Below are 21,231 nucleotides of genomic sequence, written 5' to 3'. Positions count from 1 at the left end.
TCATTTCACCTCATTTTAAAGACACGTTTATGTCACCCACCAACAGCGGTTTAAACCAGGAACCAGGACTGAACCAGGACTGAACCAGGACTGAACCAGGACTGAACCAGGACTGAACCAGGTCTAAACCAGGACTGAACCAGGACTGACTGAACCAGGACTAAACCAGGACTGAACCAGGACTGAACCAGGACTGAACCAGGGAACCAGGACTGAACCAGGACTAAACCAGGACTGAACCAGGGACTGAACCAGGACTGAACCAGGACTGAACCAGGGACTGAACCAGGACTAAACCAGGACTGAACCAGGACTGAACCAGGGCTGAACCAGGACTGAACCAGGACTAAACCAGGACTGAACCAGGACTGAACCAGGGCTGGACCAGGACTGAACCAGGGCTGAATTGGGACTAAACCAGGACTGAACCAGGGACTGAACCAGGACTGAACCAGGACTGAACCAGGGCTGAAACCAGGACTAAACCAGGACTGAACCAGGACTGAACCAGGGCTGAACCAGGGCTGGACCAGGACTAAACCAGGACTGAACCAGGGACTGAACCAGGGCTGGACCAGGGCTGAACCAGGGCTGAATCGGGACTAAACCAGGACTGAACTAGGACTGAACCAGGACTGAACCAGGGACTGGAACCAGGACTAAACCAGGACTAAACCAGATCTAAACGGGGCCAAAACCAGGACTAAAACTGGGTTTAAACAGGACTAAAACCAGGGCTAAACCAGGTGTAAACCAGGACTAAACCAGGGCCAAAACCAGGTCTAAACCAGGTCTAAACCAGGACTAAACCAGGACTAAAACCAGGGCCAAAACCAGGACAAAACCAGGGCCTAAACCAGGACAAAATCAGGACTAAACCAGGACTAAAACAGGGTTAAACCAGGACCAAATCAGGACCAAACCAGGATCTAAACCAGGACTAAACCAACAACTATAACAGGGTGAAACCAGGGTCTAAACCAAGATCAGACCAGACTGAACCGGGACTGTAACGGGACTAAACCAGGGTCGAAACCAGGCCTAGGACCAAGCCATAACGGGACTAAACCAGGACAAACTCGGGAGTCTAGTTCAGTTCAGTTCAGAGTTCTGTTCCATTGTGACATTTTTGTACAAGTGTGTTTACATTTTCATTGAGTTTGATTATTTTTGTTTTGTCTGAGGCTGAGAGAGTTTTGAGGAGCGACGGGGAGCGAGTGTTGATGTGATTTAACGTCGGGCAGAGTTGTGTTTTCGTTGTGTCGTGTGTTTTGACTCGAGTCTGTTTGAGTGGTTTGGTCCAGATGAGCCGGTTTACTCCACTTCCTGGTTCTGTCTTTCCTTTGATTTACGGCACTTCCTGCTCTTCGCTACGAGTCTTTCCACATGTGGGATTTCCCCTCGTTCTACTGTTACTGTACCAGGTCTAAACCAGGTCTAAACCAGGACTAAACCAGGTCTAAACCAGGACTAAACCAGGTCTAAACCAGGTCTAAACCAGGTCTAAACCAGGTCTAAACCAGGTCTAAACCAGGACTAAACCAGGTCTAAACCAGGTCTAAACCAGGTCTAAAACCAGGTCTAAACCAGGACTAAACCAGGACTAAACCAGGTCTAAACCAGGTCTAAACCAGGACTAAACTAAACCAGGTCTAAACCAGGACTAAACCAGGACTAAACCAGGTCTAAACCAGGTCTAAACCAGGAACTAAACCAGGTCTAAACCAGGACTAAACCAGGACTAAACCAGGTCTAAACCAGGACTAAACCAGGTCTAAACCAGGTCTAAAACCAGGACTAAACCAGGACTAAACCAGGTCTAAACTAAACCAGGACTAAACCAGGACTAAACCAGGTCTCTAAACCAGGACTAAACCAGGTCTAAACCAGGTCTAAACCAGGAACCAGGTCTAAACCAGGTCTAAACCAGGACTAAACCAGGTCTAAACCAGGTCTAAACCAGGACTAAACCAGGACTAAACCAGGTCTAAACCAGGTCTAAACCCTAAACCAGGTCTAAACCAGGCAGGACTAAACCAGGTCTATACCAGGTCTAAACCAGGACTAAACCAGGTCTAAACCAGGTCTAAACCAGGTCTAAACAAGGTCTATACCTGGTCTATACCAGGTCTAAACCAGGTCTAAACAGGGTCTAGACCAGGTCTATACCTGGTCTAAACCAGGTCTAAACCAGGTCTAAACCAGGGTCTAAACCAAGTCTAAACCAGGGCCTAAAACAGGTCTAAACTGGGTCTAATCTGGGGCTAAACTACAACCTAAACCAGGTCGAAACTAGGCCCAAACTGAGACTAAATCAAGCCACAAACTGTGGTCTAAACCAGAACCAAACCAAGACCAAACTAGGGCTAAACTACGACCTTAACCAGTGCCTAAACCAAGGCTAAATCAGGGCCAAAACCAGGGGCTAAACCAGGTCTAAACCAGGGGCTAAACCAGGTCTAAATCAGCTCTAAAACAGGACTAAAACAGGGCCTAAACCAGAACTAAACTAGAACTAAACCAGGTCTAGATCAGGGTCTAAACAAGCTCTAAACCAGGACTAAAGCAGAACTAAATAGATTCTTAGCCAGGGCTAAAACAGGCCCTAAACCGGGTCTAAACCAGGTTTAAACTAGGTCTAACCCGGGCCTAATTCGGGATTAAATTACAACCTAAACCTGATCGAAACTAGGCCCAAACTGAGGCTAAACCAGGTCTACACCAGGGCTTCACCAAAACTAAATGAGGTCTAAGACAGGGCTAAACCAGGGCCTAAACCAGGTTCAAACCAAGACCAAACTAGGGCTAAACTGTGACCTTAACCAGGGCCAAAACCAGGGCCTAAACCAGGTCTACACCAGGGCTTCACCAAAACTAAATGAGGTCTAAGACAGGGCTAAACCAGGGCCTAAACCAGGTTCAAACCAAGACCAAACTAGGGCTAAACTGTGACCTTAACCAGGGCCTAAACCAAAGCTAAACCAGGACCAAAACCAGGGTCTAAACTAGGGCTAAACCAGGGCTAAACCAGGACTAAACCAGGGTCTAAACCAGAGCCAAACCAGGTATAAACCAGGGCTAAACCAGGTCCTTAACCAGAACTAAATGGTGGCTAAACTAGGGCCTAAACCAGTTGTAAACCAGGTCTAAACCGGGCCTAATTCGGGACTAAACTACAACCTAAACCAGGTCGAAACTAGGCCCATATTGAGCCTAAACCAGGGGCTAAACCAGCTCTAAACCCGGTCTAAACCGGGTCTATACTGGGCCTAATCCTGAACTACAACCTAAATCAGGGCCCTAAACCAGGTCAAAACTAGGCCCAAACTGAGGCTAAACCAGGCCTAAACCAGGTTCAAACCAAGACCAAACTAGGGCTAAACTGTGACCTTAACCAGGGCCAAAACCAGGGCCTAAACCAGGTCTGAACCAGGGCCTAAACCAGGTCTGAACCAGGGCCTAAACCAGGTCTGAACCAGGGCCTAAACCAGGGCTAAACCAAGTCCTTAACCAGAACTAAATGGTGTCTAAGCCAGCACTAAACCAGGGCCTAGACCAAGGCTAAACTAGGACCTAAACCAGTTGTAAACCAGGTCTAAACTGGGCCTAATTCGGGACTAAACTACAACCTAAACCAGGTCGAAACTAGGCCCAAACTGAGGCTAAACCAGGTCTTCACCAAAACTAAATGAGGTCTAAGCCAGAGAAGCCAGAGCTAAACCAGGGCCTAAACCAGGTTCAAACCAAGACCAAACTAGGGCTAAACTGTGACCTTCACCAGGGCCAAAACCAGAACTTAATCAGACCTAAACCAGGTCTGAACCAGGACTAAACCAGAGCTAAACAGGGTCCAAACCAGGTTAATCCAAATCAAATTAAAATCGCAGTTTAAATCGACACAAAATACCATCATTTCAGAATCTTCGGTCTTATCGTGTCTAAAATTTGCAAATCTTGTAGTTTAGATCTGCGCAATCCTGCTCGAAAATGTGAATCTTTTATTAATTTCAGTATAATTTTAGTCATTTCCTCTGGACGTGACCTCTGAACGGAAAAAAAAAAAAGAAAAGCAATCGCAATTCGAGATTTTTCCCCGTTTTCCCCGTAGCCCCGCCCACCCCCCGTCCTCTCGAAACTTTCGGCGTTTGCAAAATCGCACGTTTGTAGTTTGTAGTAAAAGTGATCAGATAAGAGCCGCTCCCTTTGTTCCTGTCTGCCTGATCCGCTGCAGTGAATAACTCAAAACCACTTCCCGTTCCTGGTCCTGACCTCGTCCAATCAGGCGGCTCGTTTGGGCAGTTCTTAGAAACACGGTGCTTTCGACGGTTTCCTGTTCAACGCCAAACGGCAGCTTCACCAACATGAATTCGTGCGGGTTTAAATGGAAGTAGAGTGAATTACGGCTGAGTTTGTTTAAAAGTGAGAAGTACAGGGGAGGTTTTCGTGTTTTTCTAATTGTGTTTTGGTTTGGTTTGATCGTGACTGTGGTTAATTTTGTTGTTGTGGGTTGTGGGGAAAACATACAATAAAAAACAGGAAGTATGAGTAAGTTCTAAAACAGAAAGAGTCATCAAATATCACATCCAGATTTAAGGGAGGATTGACGCACAAAGAAGGACGTTTAAACCTTTTAAAATCAGAATTAGACGATCTGAATTAAACAGGTCGGAGTTTAAATGTTCTCCGTCGAGTTTATGTGGAAATAATAATTCTGAATTGAGGTTTACATGGAAAAACAGGACTAAACCAGGTCTAAACCAGGACTGAACCAGGACTGAACCAGGGAACCCAAACTGAACCAGGACTGAACCAGGACTGAACCAGGTCTAAAACAGGACTGAACCAGGACTGACTGAACCAGGACTGAACCAGGACTGAACAGGACTCAGGACTAGGACTGAACCAGGACTGAACCAGGACTGAACCAGGACTGAACCAGGACTGAACCAGGACTGAACCAGGTCTAAAACAGGACTGAACCAGGACTGAACCAGGACTGAACCAGGACTGAACCAGGAGGTCTTAAACAGGATTAAACCGGGTCTAAACCAGGACTGAACCAGGACTGAACCAGGTCTAAAACAGGACTGAACCAGGCCCGAACCAGGACTGAACCAGGACTGAACCAGGACTAAACCAGGACTGAACCAGGACTGAACCAGGACTGAACCAGGGCTGAACTAGGACTGAACCAGGACTGAACCAGGTCTAAAACAGGACCGAACCAGGACCAAACCAGGACTGAACCAGGACCAAACCAGGACTGAACCAGGACCAAACCAGGACCGAACCAGGACTGAACCAGGACCAAACCAGGACTGAACCAGGAACCTAACCAGGACTGAACCAGGACTGAACCAGAAGGTCTTAAACAGGACTAAATCGGGTCTAAACCAGGACTGAACCAGGACCGAACCAGGACTGAACCAGGACTGAACTAGGACCGAACCAGGTCCAAACCAGGAGGTCTAAAACATGACTAAACCAGGTCTAAACCAGGACCGAACCAGGGCTGAACCAGGACCGAACCGACCAGGACCGAACCAGGACTGAACAGGACGAGGACTGACCAGGACTGAACCAGGACGAGGACCTGAACCAGGACTGAACCAGGACGAGGACTGAACCAGGAGGTCTAAAACAGGACTGAACCTGGACCGAACCTGGACCGAACCAGGACCCGAACCAGGACCGAACCAGGACCGAACCAGGACTGAACCAGGACTGACGCGCCACACGGGGCGAAGTGCAGCTGTCGCCCGATCGCACTTTGCGGACACCCTGCTCCACGGGCTCGGGGTTCTCTCTCTCGCTCTCAAGTCCAAGATTAGTCCTGGTTTAGTCCTGGTTCAGGTTTTGTAGTCTGTGATTTATGTTCTGTAGGTGACTGTAAACGGTGTTAATGTTAATTTTGTTGTTGTGGAAAAAAAATAAACTAAAATACAGGAAGTATCAGTGAGTTTTAAAACAGAAAGAGTCATCAAATATCTCATCCAGATTTAAGGGAGAATCGACGGCATTTTTCTAACCGTTTAAACCTTAATTTCACAGAATTATTTTTATTAGTTGGGTACGTTTTCATGATGTTTTTTAATTCAGAATTAATAGTTCTGAATGAAAATAATAATTCTGAATTGAGGTTTACATGGAAAACTCGTTAAATCGTCTTTATTTAATTCCGTGATTTCAGTGTCTGGGGGTGGGGAAGGTTCTGATTGGACAGAGACACGAACGTATTTACGTCGACCGGAAGAAAACACACACTTCAGCTGCTACCGGCTTTTCTGTCATCTCGGTTTGTCGTTACGCCGCGGACGCAAACACGATCCAAACTTTTTCCGCGGTCGTTCTGTCGGCCGACGAGGAGGGAAGAGGAAGACAAAGTGAGTGTGAGGCTGCTCTACCTCAGCCCACTCCCACATCCCGCTCACAAATCCAAAGAGACGTGGAGGAAAGTCCGAAGCCAGGACTGGTGGAGCCGGATCATCGGCATGAACTGAACGACCGGAATTATTTTTAAGAAGAATAAACGTTTACATGATCGAGGAATAAATTAATTCGGCTTTAAAATCGGAATAAACCACACACTTAGTTCGGAATTAAGTTTAATTTCATAAGGAATTAAGTGCTTACATGGTCTTTTTAAAACGGAATTCATTTTTATTCAGAATTAAATCATTTTTAATTGGAATTAAAGCTCTCATGTAATGAATCAAGGAGAAGGAAGCGAGGAAAGAGAAATGAGATGTGGCCCTGGAATTCCCAATGGTCTCCCATGAATGAAACTTTCCTGACCATCTTTAGAATTGCCACGTTTAATTGAGAGCTTTAATTCCACTTTAAAAATACCATGTGAACACTTAATTCCTAATGAAATTAAACTTAATTCTGAAGTAAGTGGGCGGTTTAAACCAAATTAATTTATTCCTCGATCGTGTAAACGTTTATTCTTCTTAAAAATTATGGTCAGGAAAGTTTCATTTCTGTCCTGTGAATGTAACTTTTTTAATATCGATATCTGCACAAATGAGTATCTAGTTTCGATATTATTTTTGTGTCCATACTGGAGGTCAAAACCCGATTTCAGAAGCTCAGCAGAACCGGGCCTGGTCAGTACTTGGATGAGAGACCACTGGGAATTCTAGGGCCACGTCTCATTTCTCTTTTCTCACTTCCTTCTGCTTGATTCATTACACGAGAGCTTTAATTCCGAATAAAAAAGATTTAATTCTGAATAAAAATGAATTCTGCTTTAAAAAGACCATGTAAACACTTAAAGGTTGTATGGAAGATTTTTTTGTTTTGTTTCAAATTTCAGTGAAAGTTTAAAATACCATTACAGAAAAACAGCAGCCTTGTAATTATGACGACTAAAAAAAAAGAATGAAAATCTATCAACTGTGGACGTGTTGAGGCCAAATATACATCAGCCAATAGACAACGAGACTACCTCTTTTTCTATTGGCTGTTAGGTTGTCAATCAAACTCCCTACGTTTCTAGTGTAAGTGACTCGTCGGCGCGCTGGGATTACATGGTTTACGCAGCGGTTCTTAGAGGCTTTTTCAAACTGTAGCTTCCTCACAGTTCGCACAAAGTTTGTCACGATGTCGGACGAGAATCCACGACCAGTTCTCCGCAAAAGAAAGTCCGTTTTTGAGGTCGCTGAAAGAAGAAGAGAAGGAGAAAAGGAGCGAAGACAAACTGAGGTGATTCTTGGAGATCTCTTCCAGCGATGGCGCGACTGAAGCTGACGAAGGGTCTAAAGACTGAAGACGTGTCGGTTGCTGAATTACTTCTAGACAGGAAACTTCAACTGTAATTCTGAACGCGCACTGGCTGTAAACAAACGTGATTTCTAGAGTAAAGAGGCGGGAGGAGGAGATGTTTCTACTGAGGCTGTGGAGGAGGAAGGTGGTGTCACACATGCGCAACATTTGAAAAAGGACTGTCGCTGTATTTCTTTTCCCTTAAAAAATCCTCTATACAACCTTTAAGTCCTAATGAAATTAAACAGAATTCTGAAGTAAGTGTGTGGTTTATTCCGATTTTAAAGCCGAATTGATTTATTCCTCGATCATGTAAAGGTTTATTCTTCTTAAAAATAATTCCAGTCGTTCAGCGCACGCTCGGCTCCACCAGTTCTGGCTTCGGACTTTCCTCCACGTCTCTTTGGATTTGTGAGCGGGATGTGGGAGTGGGCTGAGGTAGAGCAGCATCACACTCACTTTGTCTTCCTCTTCCCTTCTCCTCCTCAGCCGACAGACGTAAAGCGTGATGAGAGAATTCTCCAGCTGCTGCTTCGCAATTATCATCGGAAAAAGTTTGGATCGTGTTTGTGTCCGCGGCGTAACGACAAACCGAGATGACAGAAAAGCCGGTGGCAGCTGAAGTGTGTGTTTTCTTCCGGTTCGACGGAAATACGTTCGTGTCTCTGTCCAATCAGAACCTTCCCCACCCCCAGACAGATGATTTAACCTGAAATGTTTTTGTGTTTCATATTAAAAAATAGATAATAAATATTAAAAACGTTGAATTCAAGTATAAGTCTGACTGTTTCCTGCGTCTTGTCTCTCAGATCTGTAACTACCAGGGCCCAGCGCGAGTGGTGGTGCAGCTGGTCACAGTTACTCATCATCCTCAGCTTCACGCGCACAGCCTCGTGGGCAAACAGTGTGACAAGGGAATCTGCATCGCCGACCTGCAGCCCAAAGACTCTACTATCAGGTACTACAAAAGTACTACAAAAGTACTATTATATACTGTATAATACTACTGACCTGCAGCCCAAAGACTCTACTATCAGGTACTACAAAAGTACTACAAAAGTACTATTATATACTGTATAATACTACCGACCTGCAGCCCAAAGACTCTACTATCAGGTACTACAAAAGTACTACAAAAGTACTATTATATACTGTATAATACTACCGACCTGCAGCCCAAAGACTCTACTATCAGGTACTACAAAAGTACTACAAAAAGTACTATTATATACTGTATAATACTACTGACCTGCAGCCCAAAGACTCTACTATCAGGTACTACAAAAGTACTACAAAAAGTACTATTATATACTGTATAATACTACCTGACCTGCAGCCCAAAGACTCTACTATCAGGTACTACAAAAGTACTACAAAAGTACTATTATATACTGTATAATACTACTGACCTGCAGCCCAAAGACTCTACTATCAGGTACTACAAAAGTACTACAAAAGTACTATTATATACTGTATAATACTACTGACCTGCAGCCCAAAGACTCTACTATCAGATACTACAAAAGTACTACAAAAAGTACTATTATATACTGTATAATACTACTGACCTGCAGCCCAAAGACTCTACTATCAGGTACTACAAAAGTACTACAAAAGTACTATTATATACTGTATAATACTACTGACCTGCAGCCCAAAGACTCTACTATCAGGTACTACAAAAGTACTACAAAAGTACTATTATATACTGTATAATACTACTGACCTGCAGCCCAAAGACTCTACTATCAGGTACTACAAAAGTACTACAAAAGTACTATTATATACTGTATAATACTACTGACCTGCAGCCCAAAGACTCTACTATCAGGTACTACAAAAGTACTACAAAAGTACTATTATATACTGTATAATACTACTGACCTGCAGCCCAAAGACTCTACTATCAGGTACTACAAAAGTACTACAAAAGTACTATTATATACTGTATAATACTACTGACCTGCAGCCCAAAGACTCTACTATCAGGTACTACAAAAGTACTACTACAAAAAGTACTATTATATACTGTATAATACTACTGACCTGCAGCCCAAAGACTCTACTATCAGGTACTACAAAAGTACTACAAAAAGTACTATTATATACTGTATAATACTACTGACCTGCAGCCCAAAGACTCTACTATCAGGTACTACAAAAGTACTACAAAAGTACTATTATATACTGTATAATACTACTGACCTGCAGCCCAAAGACTCTACTATCAGGTACTACAAAAGTACTACAAAAGTACTATTATATACTGTATAATACTACTGACCTGCAGCCCAAAGACTCTACTATCAGGTACTACAAAAGTACTAAAAAGTACTATTATATACTGTATAATACTACTGACCTGCAGCCCAAAGACTCTTACTATCAGGTACTACAAAAGTACTACAAAAGTACTATTATATACTGTATAATACTACTGACCTGCAGCCCAAAGACTCTACTATCAGGTACTACAAAAGTACTACAAAAAGTACTATTATATACTGTATAATACTACTGACCTGCAGCCCAAAGACTCTACTATCAGGTACTACAAAAGTACTACAAAAGTACTATTATATACTGTATAATACTACTGACCTGCAGCCCAAAGACTCTACTATCAGGTACTACAAAAGTACTACAAAAAGTACTATTATATACTGTATAATACTACTGACCTGCAGCCCAAAGACTCTACTATCAGGTACTACAAAAGTACTACAAAAAGTACTATTATATACTGTATAATACTACTGACCTGCAGCCCAAAGACTCTACTATCAGGTACTACAAAAGTACTACAAAAAGTACTATTATATACTGTATAATACTACTGACCTGCAGCCCAAAGACTCTACTATCAGGTACTACAAAAGTACTACAATATACAGTATAATACTACTGACCTGCAGCCCAAAGACTCTACTATCAGGTACTACAAAAGTACTACAAAAAGTACTTATATATACTGTATAATACTACTGACCTGCATCCCAAAGACTCTGCTATCAGGTACTACAAAAGTACTACAAAAAGTACTATTATATATATATAATACTACTGACCTGCAGCCCAAAGACTCTACTATCAGGTACTACAAAAGTACTACAAAAAGTACTATTATATACTGTATAATACTACCGACCTGCAGCCCAAAGACTCTTCTGTCAGGTACTGCAAAAGTACTACCAAAAGTACTACTATATATACTGTTTATAATACTATTAACCTGCAGCTCTAATACTCGACTATCAGGTACTGCTAAAAGTACTACTATGTATATACTGTTTATAATACTTTTAACCTGTAGCCTAAAGATTCTGCTATCACTGCAAAAGTACTACCAAAAGTACTATCATATACTGTTCATAATACTACCAACCTGCAGCCTAAAGACTCCACCATCAGGTACGACAAGAGTACTACCAAAAGTACTACTACTATATGTTTCATTATACGACCAACCTGCAGTCTAAAGACTCATCCGTACCATCGTGTACTGCAAGAATACTACCAAAAGTACTACCGTATACTGTCTGCAAAAGCACTATCAAAAGTACTTATTTATTATTTATACTGTATACACATAATACTATTACTATGTAGACTGAAGACTTCACTATTGGGTACTGCAAGAGTACTACCAAAAATACTACCGAAAGTACCACTATATATAGTGTTTATAATACTTTTAACCTGTAACCTAAAGACTCTCCTATCAGGTACTGTAAAAGTACTACCAAAAGTTTACATACTATTCATAATACTATTAGTCTGTAGCCTAAAGACAAAAATACTACTTCATATACTGTTTATAATACTATATATATATGTGTATATATATATATATATATATATATATATATATATATATATATACACATATTTACTATCACTTACAGCAAAAGTACTACCAAAAGTACTACAACACATATGCTTTATTATACTACTGACCTTCTATAAGAATACCAAAAATACTACTACATGTACTGTTTGTAATACTACCGACCTGCAGCCCAAAGACTCCACTATCAGGTACTGCAAAAGTACGACCAAAAGTACTGTTCTTTATACTGTTCATACTATTAATCTGTAGTCTAAAGACTTCACTATTGGGTACTGCAAGAGTACTACCAAAAATACTACTGTTTATTACACTATTAACCTGCAGCTCTAATACTCTACTATCAGGTACTGTAAAAGTACTACCAAAAGTACTACTATACTTATAATACTAGCAACCGGCAGCCCAAAGACTCCACTATCAGGTACAAATTACTGCAAAAGTACTACTATATTTACTGTTTATGACACTGTTAACCTACTGCCTCAAGACAGTCAGGTACTACATGAGTTCTACCAAAAGTACTACCAAAAATACTACTATACTGTTTATAATACTATTGTTCTGCAGCCTGAAGACTCCACTATCAGGTACAAATTACTACAAAAGTACTACAGTCTGTACCTTTTACTAGGGCTGTCTTCCTTTAGTCGTGTAGTTCTTTAATTGGTTCAGTCGACTCTTCATGTTGTTCTGATTTACAGGACTACAGATATAAGTATTTATATGTTATATGTGTATTTTTTATAAGATATTTACACAAGAGCAGAAAGAAGAAAGCATGGAGTGAGATTTCTGAAGATTTGAAAGTGAATCATGAGTTTAATGTGCCTTTTCACATATAAGTACACACATGTTACTAGTATTTTTCTGTTTTCCTGTGCGGTTTGGGCGCAGTTTAATTTAAGATTAACATGACAAAGTGTCTTTTGTTTCATACACGTTTCTATAGAACAATATAAAAGTATCGCCCTGATTCATCCACAGCTTAAACCAGCTCCACGTTTACTGTTACAAAAAGGAACGTGTGTAGTTTAAAGCTCTAAAGTCTCACACAGAATCACTGATCCGTGTCTGTGATAAACCACGACCTGTGCAAACTTATTATTATTCACCTTTATTTGTTACATAATGCACATGTATAAACACACAGGTACTAGAGAGTTACTTTTAAGAACCAACCACAATTATAAAATGACATAATAGCCTTCTGTGCACTTGAGTATACAACATGGACGCTGTTAAACTAGAATAAACATTAATATTTAAACTCTAAACTCTCACCAGACGTTTAATGACTCATTTTAAATACCGTATTTTTCGCACTATAAGGCTGCGTTCAGACTGCAGCCTGAAGTGACCCAAGTCAGATTTTTTGGCTTCTATGTTCCTGTATCTGATCTTTTAATGACAGTACGCGCAGCTCCGCCTACATGAAGCGCTGCTGCATCTTCTGGTGTGAATTCGGGGTTAGTCACTCCGGAGTATAAGTCGCACTTTTTGGGGGAAGTTTATTTGATAAAATCTGAGACCAGGAACCGACATTTCCTGTGTCAAGTCAAGTTGTAGTAAAAACAATAGAAGAGAGACTGACTGGACAGACTGTTAACGTCACATATGAACAGTTCTTCAGATAAACTATAACATAAACAACAGAACAGAACAAGTTTAACAAACTCTCCATCTCACTCCAAATCACTAAATCCATTAAATTCTTCATCCTCGGTGTCACTTCTGAGCAACTCCACGACCTCCGGAGGTAAACAGAGCGCCGCTTCCTCTTCTGTGTCGCTGTCGTCAGACTCAGCATCAGTTCCAGTTAGAATTATTCCGGCCTTTCTGAATCCCGACAGGATGGTTTCGGTGTCACTGAAGTCCAGACTTTGTCCATCCATCCAGTGACTTCAGGAAAGTTTCATGGTGCATCCTCCCGGTGTCACAAGTTTCTCTCTCACTCCAAACTTTCTTTCTTTCTGCTGCTCGATTACCGTTTTCAGCTGCAGATTTCACGACTTGCAGTTTGTAATCTGTAAATCTGATTTTCTTTTTGGGGACATTTGTGTTCAGTTTTCTCAGTCGTCTTTATAAGTTTGTTTAAATGTTAAATTGTTCAGTGGTGCAGAAGTAATGGTGCGATCGACTGACATGATACAGACAGGACAGAGGCTCTTTCTGCAGGAGACATGCGCAGTAGAGCCAAGTGACAGTGGTACAGGAGGAACAGGAGCAGCAGATACTGACACACAAGACTAGAACCTCTCACCGCTTCACTGTGAAAACTTTAATATATAAGTCGCAGGAAACACCTGAACCATGAAAAAAAAATATTGTACCCAGTTTTAATCATCAAAATTGTGAATATGTGTCAGGTGTATTGCATAAACAAGTTTCCTTTCTCTAAACAAAGAACAAAATTGTGGAATTGTCCAAAAATAATTAGGTAAAAAAATACAATAAATACTGTTTTTGATAGATCGATACAGCGATGTATTTTATTATTTAATTTGATGATAGATATTTTGCACACCGTGTGAACCGTGAATTTCATTAGTTCATCGATATTTTTCAGGCACTTCCCATTGTTTTTTTTCAAATGCCAAAGTTTTAATTAAACCCGAGCGAACGCAGGAGTTTAACATCAGAGCTGCTCGAACTCACTCACACTTTTTCCACTGTAGTTTTCCAAACCTGGGCATCCTCCACGTGACCAAGAAGAACGTGGCCAAGACCCTGGAGGAGCGCATGGTGGAGGCCTTCAAGATGGGCTACAACTGTGGAGTCCAGATCCACCCAGACATCGACGCCCAGCAGGGGGAGGTCCGCACGCCCAGAGAACTCACGGGTAATTTGTGTAGTACAGTTCGAAATACCTTAAAATCACATTAGAGACAAATCAAAACCACGTAAACACTTTGACGTTTTTGTGCTTTCAGACCAGCAGCGCAGTCTGATCTCGTCCGTGGCCTGTCTCCAGTCCAAAGAGATGGATCTGAGCGTGGTCCGACTCATGTTCACCGCCTTCTTGCCCGACAGTGATGGAGGATTCTCTCGGAGGCTGGAGCCGGTGGTGTCTGAGCCCATCTACGACAGCAGTGAGTCCAAACGTCCCTTGAGATGTCGCGCAGTTTGGATTTCTATAGCAGTAGACAGATACAGTAGGGCAGACAGTAGACTGCATAAATTCTAGGGGTGTCAAATTATCGCGTTAATTGCGATTAATTAATTACAGTCATATTTAGAGCGTTATGTTTTTTAATCTCATTAATCTAATTTTTAATCTCTAACTTTACTGTTTCTGTACGCAAGTTGCCTTATTATAAAATCTGTTTTTATGTGTTGTGTGGACACAGTCCCGCACTGTGCAGTCCTGCTCCGCTCGCTCCCGCAAAGAATTGTAATTTTCATTCCCGTTCTCGCTGCATTTGCGATAAACCTGCACATGTCTGATCTCTGAAAACATCACGACACAGACACAGAACAGACTCACCTTCAGCATCAACATCCCTCTGTCACAGAAAGAACATCTATATTCCACTGAGTCGTGTCCTTGAAGTCCAACAGAAGCTGAACCGCATCAGCGCACAAGAGCTTTTTTTTCCCTTTTCTCCACTTAGTTTATGCAAATTAGCCATGCATGCATGCATTTTTTGTTTCGTTTCTGTAAAAAATGCATAAAACGCATTATAATGTCAAACGGGCTGATGTGGCTCTAGAGTGTTTATGTTTATATGTTGTGAAGTTGAGTTTATTTCTGCAGATTAGTAACAGTAATAATGATAATACTTATATAAAAATGTTAATGATAGTATGAAAATAATGTAATAATGAATCCAAATGAAAATACCTCAAGTTGAAGCTTTTCTCAGCAATTTTTAGGTGAGATTAAAAAAAAGATTAATTAGATTAATTAATTAATTACAGATCATAATTAATTAATCTCTCAATTGTTTTAATCGCTTGACAGCTCTAATAAATTCAAACAAACTTAGAAAAAAACAAAACAGCAAAATCAACACAACCACACACACACACACTTACACTTGACTATTAGTCGCTCTGGATTATAAGTCATTAAATGGTCTATTTTTGAACTTATTTCACAAATAAACCACACCAGACTTTAAAGGAAACACAACAGTGTGATGGGTGAGTGGTTTTGTTTGTTCGTTCACGGTGACTCTGGGCTTTGTTCAGTTGTGGCGTGTAGGGAGGGTGTGTCTGGGATCGCTGGATTGTCGGCGTGTTCGCAGTGACTCAGTTGTTCAGTCGTGTCTAGAAGTGGCACATTGCGCTCGCTTTTTCGGTTCGTTCCTCCGTTCCGTTCCTCGTCGGCGTGGAGTGATGAGTGTCTGTGGGTGTTTTTGTCTGTGCGGTCGCTGTCTGCTCCGTGTGTGTTTGTGTGTTCTGTGGGTGGTGCGGCTTTGTAGTTTACTGAAGTCGTGCTGGGACACCCGAGTGGATTTGATGAAAAACTAAGACAGAGTTGAAATATAGTCACAAAATACAACAAGATGAACAACAAAATTCAACAAAATGATCAAAAACGATTACACAAGTTCTGTAAATATTAAACCAGAGCATTTTTAAATGAAGAGACAGAAGTTAAGGGTTGTATGGAGGATTTTTTTTTGTTTTTTTTGTTTCAAATTGTCAATGATAGATTATAGAGATGCAGTAGCCTTGTAATTATGATGACCAAAAAAAAGAGAATAAAAATTCATCAACTCTGGACGTGGTGGGGCTAAACATTTGCCAATAGATAATGACACTGCCTCGTTATCTGTGAGCTGACAGGCTGTCAATCAATCTCCCTACGTTTCTAGTGTAACTGACTTGCCTGCGCCGCCAGTACGTGGTTTACGTACGACTGTCACGCAGTCCACAGACGCAAGACGCACAGACGCTGTTTACTCCACCAACGCAACAGTTCTTAGCGGCTTTTTTTGACCTATATCTTCCTCGCAGTTCGCACAAAGTTTGTTGCAATGGCAGACAAAGAATCCAGGAGCAGTTCGCCGCAAAAGAAAGTCCGTTTTTGAGGTCGCTGAAAGAAGAAGACAAGGGGAAAAGCAGCGAAGCCAAACTAAGGTGATTCTTGGAGATTCATTCCAGCGATGGCGCGACTGAAGCAGACGCAGGGTCTAAAGACTGACGCACTGGTCCACAAATTACTCCTGGACAGGAAACTTCTGCTTATTATGAAAACGTACTTTATTTCCAAGAGCTAGACAAACGTTTTTCAGGACACGAAAGCGATATCCTATGTCTGAAAACGTAATTTTCAAGGCAAAGAAAGAGTCCGCTTGCTGCTGCGTGTTGTAGCTAGTTCATTCGCACGGAATCTCCGCGCAACCTTCTCTGCACCCCTTTCCTGCTCCTCTCCTCTCCCCGCTGCCCGTTCCGCTCTTCCCCCTGCTCCTCACTTCTCCGGGCACGGAATCTCCGCGCACCCCCCCCCTCTCCTCTCTCCTCTCTCCTCTCTCCTCTCCCTGCTCCTCACTTCTCGTCCGCGAACGAAATGTCCGCACACCCGCTCCCCCCGCTCCTCACTTCTCCGTCTTGCCTAACCAACACTGTAGTTAGTTGTTTACAAGTCATGTGCAGCACCGGCTGTAAACAAACCTGTTTCTGGCGTAAGGAGGAGGAGGGAGGAGGCGTTTCTACGTAGGAGCTGTAGGGGAGGGGGGGTGGTTTCACGCATGCGCAACATTTGAAAAAGGACAAACAGTCGCTGGATTTCTCGTTCCTTGGAAAATCCTCTATACAACCTTTAACGCGTGAATCGATGAGCGAATATTGTTCCAATCAGAAGGAGCTTTATATTTAAATGAGTGTTTTCCTATTTGCTTTTTGAGTCTTGGGACAAAAGAAAATATCTGATCTGCGTGGCGTAAACTGTAGAAGGATCTGAATAGAATTAAATACTGTTCGAGATATTTAGTGCCTTCAACAACCTTCAACAACGCCGCACGTCGCAGCTCTTTAAAAGGCTTTAACACAACTCTTGCTGTGTTTTAAATGAGCGTTTTTATCTGCAGATTACTGACACAGAGCGAGGCTGTGAGAGCAGAGGGAAGGCGCAGTTATAGTGAGTTTAATGTGAGGCGAGAGTTTCCTGCACAGAGAGGAGCTGCTGTTGTGCAGAGTTGAACAATGGGGCTTTCTTTGGCTTTTCGCAAAGTTTTACAGCAAAGTTTCTGTTGGTCACAGAGCGCCGCGGTGCCCCATCCCGACTCAACAAACCATGGAGACGTCAAAGCGTCCCGGTGTGCGATGGCCTTTAGTCAAATTCTGGTCTCTGTGTCTCTGTCCACACAGACTCATGTCAGGGCGAAACGTCTCTAATGTTTCCTCTCTTTCTCAGAGGCTCCGAACGCTTCAAACCTGAAGATCGTACGGATGGACCGGACAGCAGGATGTGTGACCGGAGGAGAGGAGGTCTACCTGCTCTGTGACAAAGTACAGAAAGGTAAAATTACTACTACTACTACTACTACTACTACAGAGGTTGTACATCTACGTAGGGGTGGGCGATATATCGATATTTTAAATATATCGAGATAGTTTTTTTAAACTCGATATGAATTCTGACATATCGTATATATCGATATAATGCTTATATTCAATTCTGATTTCGCCACTTCACTTGTTTGTCTTCTCTCTCGTTGCCCCCGCCTCCCTGATTTTGTTCGCTCGTGTCTCCTTCACTCGTCACTATCGCCGTGAACACCGAAAGTTGGTGCCAGTGAAAAACTTCAAGCACCACGAACCTTTTCCACCATTTACAGACAAGAACATCAGCAGCACATCCTCATATTCCATCGAGTCGCGTCCTTTAGCCAGGAAGAAGCTAAACGAGCTGAGCTGCACGAGAAGCGCGCTGTTTATGCAAATGAGCCATGTGCTTAAGTTTCGTTTCTGTAAAATGTAAACGCACGTGCGCAAAACTGTATTAAACACATTATAATGTCAAAATGGCTGATGTGGCTCTAGAGTCGTTATGCTTTATTTATTGTAAAGTTTAGCAATGTAAAGTTTATTTATGCAGAATATTTAAATTAATAATCTGCTGCAGTGTAACTTGTACAACAGTGTTTGGAAACGTTTGATTTGATCTGCAGTGGATTGTGAGATTAAACCTCAGAGCTCCTCACTGCTGGATAATAACATGGATCTATTGAAATAAGGAACATCCTGAGCTTCTTCTGCTAAATGAGCTCATGGTTATGATTATGGTCTGGATAACAGAGTTAATGCAAAGATGAGCTTGTGTTGAGTTATTTTATTTATGAATGAAAAAAGAAAATATGTATTATTTCTTTTATTTTACAGTTAAATTATTATTTATGTAATTAGGGTTTTTTGTAATCTTAAATGTTCTTAAATGTTAAACTGTCGACCTCTTACACTTCAATTTTAAAAAAAAGGACCTTGTGGAATTTGGCAGATTTGTTTTTGCAGTTTATAGTTTTAGGGGGTTATTTTTTCTTGAACATATATCGAGATATATATCGTATATCGAGATATAGCAAAATATATCGAGATATATTTTTTGATCCATATTGCCCAGCCCTACGTCTACGTATCTTAAATATTTGGGGGACAGAGGATTTACTGTGTATCTCAATGTTTGTTCATTTTTGTGTTGTAGATGATATCCAAGTGCGCTTCTATGAGGAGGACAACTCTGGTGTGACCTGGCAGGCCCTGGGGGACTTCTCACCCACTGACGTACACAGACAGGTACTACTACAACTACTACTAGTACTACTTGATAAAATGGAGTAAGACTTGGATTTGAGGCCTGTGACTTGAGAAGCACTTTTAAATCTGAATTCTTTCTATTCTGAGCGTAATGATTCACTCTAAGACCTTATTTAAACATTTTAAAAGGAAAAAAATACATTTCTACAACTCTTACATACGCTATAGATACTCATATCTAAAAATACTATGATTTTATAAGTAGAATTTGCTTTAAAATTCATATAAATTGCGAAAATCTAAGCACTTTGGTTTAAAGACTTGAAATGACTTGAAGCTCAAAGCAGATGACTTGGACTTGACTTGGACTTATGGGCCAGTGACTTGAGATTTGCTTGGACTTGCCTGTATTTGACTTGGGACTCGGATTTGAGGTCAAAGACTTGAGACTTACTTGAAACTTGCAAAACAATGACTTGGTCCCACATCTGACTATTACTACTACTACTACTACTACTACTACTACTACTACTACTACTACTACTACTACTACTACTACTACTACTACTTAAATTTTTAACCTCGGTCTTCGTTCAGTCTCTCACTCTGTTAATGTTTGGCTGCTTTTGTTTTCTTGCAGTTTGCCATCGTGTTCAAAACTCCAAAGTACCGCGACCTGAACCTGCAGAAGCCCACGTCTGTGTTCGTCCAACTCAAGAGGAAGTCTGACAACGAGACCAGCGAACCCAAACCCTTCACCTACCACCCACAGATCATAGGTACAGACAAGACACGCACCCAGGTCATAGGACACGCACGCAGGTCATAGAACGCGCACGCAGGTCATAGAACATGCACCCAGGTCACAAGACACACCCCTTTCCCCTACCACCCACAGATCATAGGTACAGACAAGACATGCACCCAGGTCATAGGACACGCACTCAGGTCATAGGACACGCACTCAGGTCATAGGACACGCACCCAGGTCATAGAACACGCACCCAGGTCATATGACACGCACTCAGGTCATATGACTTGCACCCAGGTCATAGAACGCGCACCCAGGTCATAGAACATGCACCCAGGTCATAGGACGTGCACCCAGGTCATAGAACATGCACCCAGGTCATAGGACACGCCCACAGAGCACAGGACACGCTCCCAGGTCATAGGACATGCACCCAGGTCACAAGACACACCCCCTTCCCCTACCACCCACAGATCATAGGTACAGACAAAACATGCACCCAGGTCGTACGATACGCCTCCAGGTCACAGGACACACCCATCGAGCACAGGACACTCCATTCACCTACTACCCACAGATTATAGGTACGGACAAGACACACACCCAGGTCATAGGACATGCACCCAAGGCATGGAACATGCACTCAGGTCATAGGTACAGTCAAGACATGTTCCCAGGTCATAGGACATGCCTCCATATCATAGCACATGCCCCCAGGTCATAGGACACATCTCCAGGTCATAGGACATGCACCCAGGTCATATCACCAGACATGTCCCCCAGGTCATAAGACATGCCCACCGAGCACAGGACATGCCCCCTTTCACCTACCACCCACAGGTCATAGGTACAGACATGCCTCCAGGTCATAGGACATGCACCCAGGTCATAGGACATGCACCCAGGTCATAGGACACACCCAGGTCATAGGACGTGCACCCAGGTCATAGAACATGCACCCAGGTCATAGGACACGCCCACAGAGCACAGGACACGCTCCCAGGTCATAGGACATGCACCCAGGTCATAGGACACATCTCCAGGTCATAGGACATGCACCCAGGTCATAGGACACATCTCCAGGTCATAGCACATGCCCCCAGGTCATAGGACACATCTCCAGGTCATAGGACATGCACCCAGGTCATATCACCAGACATGT

At 42.3% G+C, this 21,231-nt stretch overlaps 1 protein-coding gene across 1 annotated transcript in view; it reads left to right on the top strand.

The window, feature by feature from the left end:
• nfkb1 (nuclear factor of kappa light polypeptide gene enhancer in B-cells 1) overlaps positions 1-21,231 on the top strand; it is a 64,662-nt gene that overhangs the window by 20,556 nt on the left and 22,875 nt on the right. The window contains exons 6-11 of the mRNA XM_055160085.1: positions 8,577-8,725; positions 14,293-14,456; positions 14,548-14,706; positions 17,979-18,083; positions 19,266-19,357; positions 19,959-20,140. Coding sequence (XP_055016060.1) covers positions 8,577-8,725; positions 14,293-14,456; positions 14,548-14,706; positions 17,979-18,083; positions 19,266-19,357; positions 19,959-20,140 — 851 coding nt within the window. The remainder of the gene's footprint in view (positions 1-8,576; positions 8,726-14,292; positions 14,457-14,547; positions 14,707-17,978; positions 18,084-19,265; positions 19,358-19,958; positions 20,141-21,231) is intronic.

This window comes from Boleophthalmus pectinirostris, unplaced genomic scaffold (assembly GCF_026225935.1).
Source record: "Boleophthalmus pectinirostris isolate CB_2022bp ecotype Guang Dong unplaced genomic scaffold, ASM2622593v1 HiC_scaffold_3, whole genome shotgun sequence".
In the NCBI taxonomy this organism is placed as follows: domain Eukaryota; kingdom Metazoa; phylum Chordata; class Actinopteri; order Gobiiformes; family Gobiidae; genus Boleophthalmus; species Boleophthalmus pectinirostris.
Note: the sequence above shows the minus strand (reverse complement) of the source record. Positions and strands in the feature narration are given on the sequence as shown.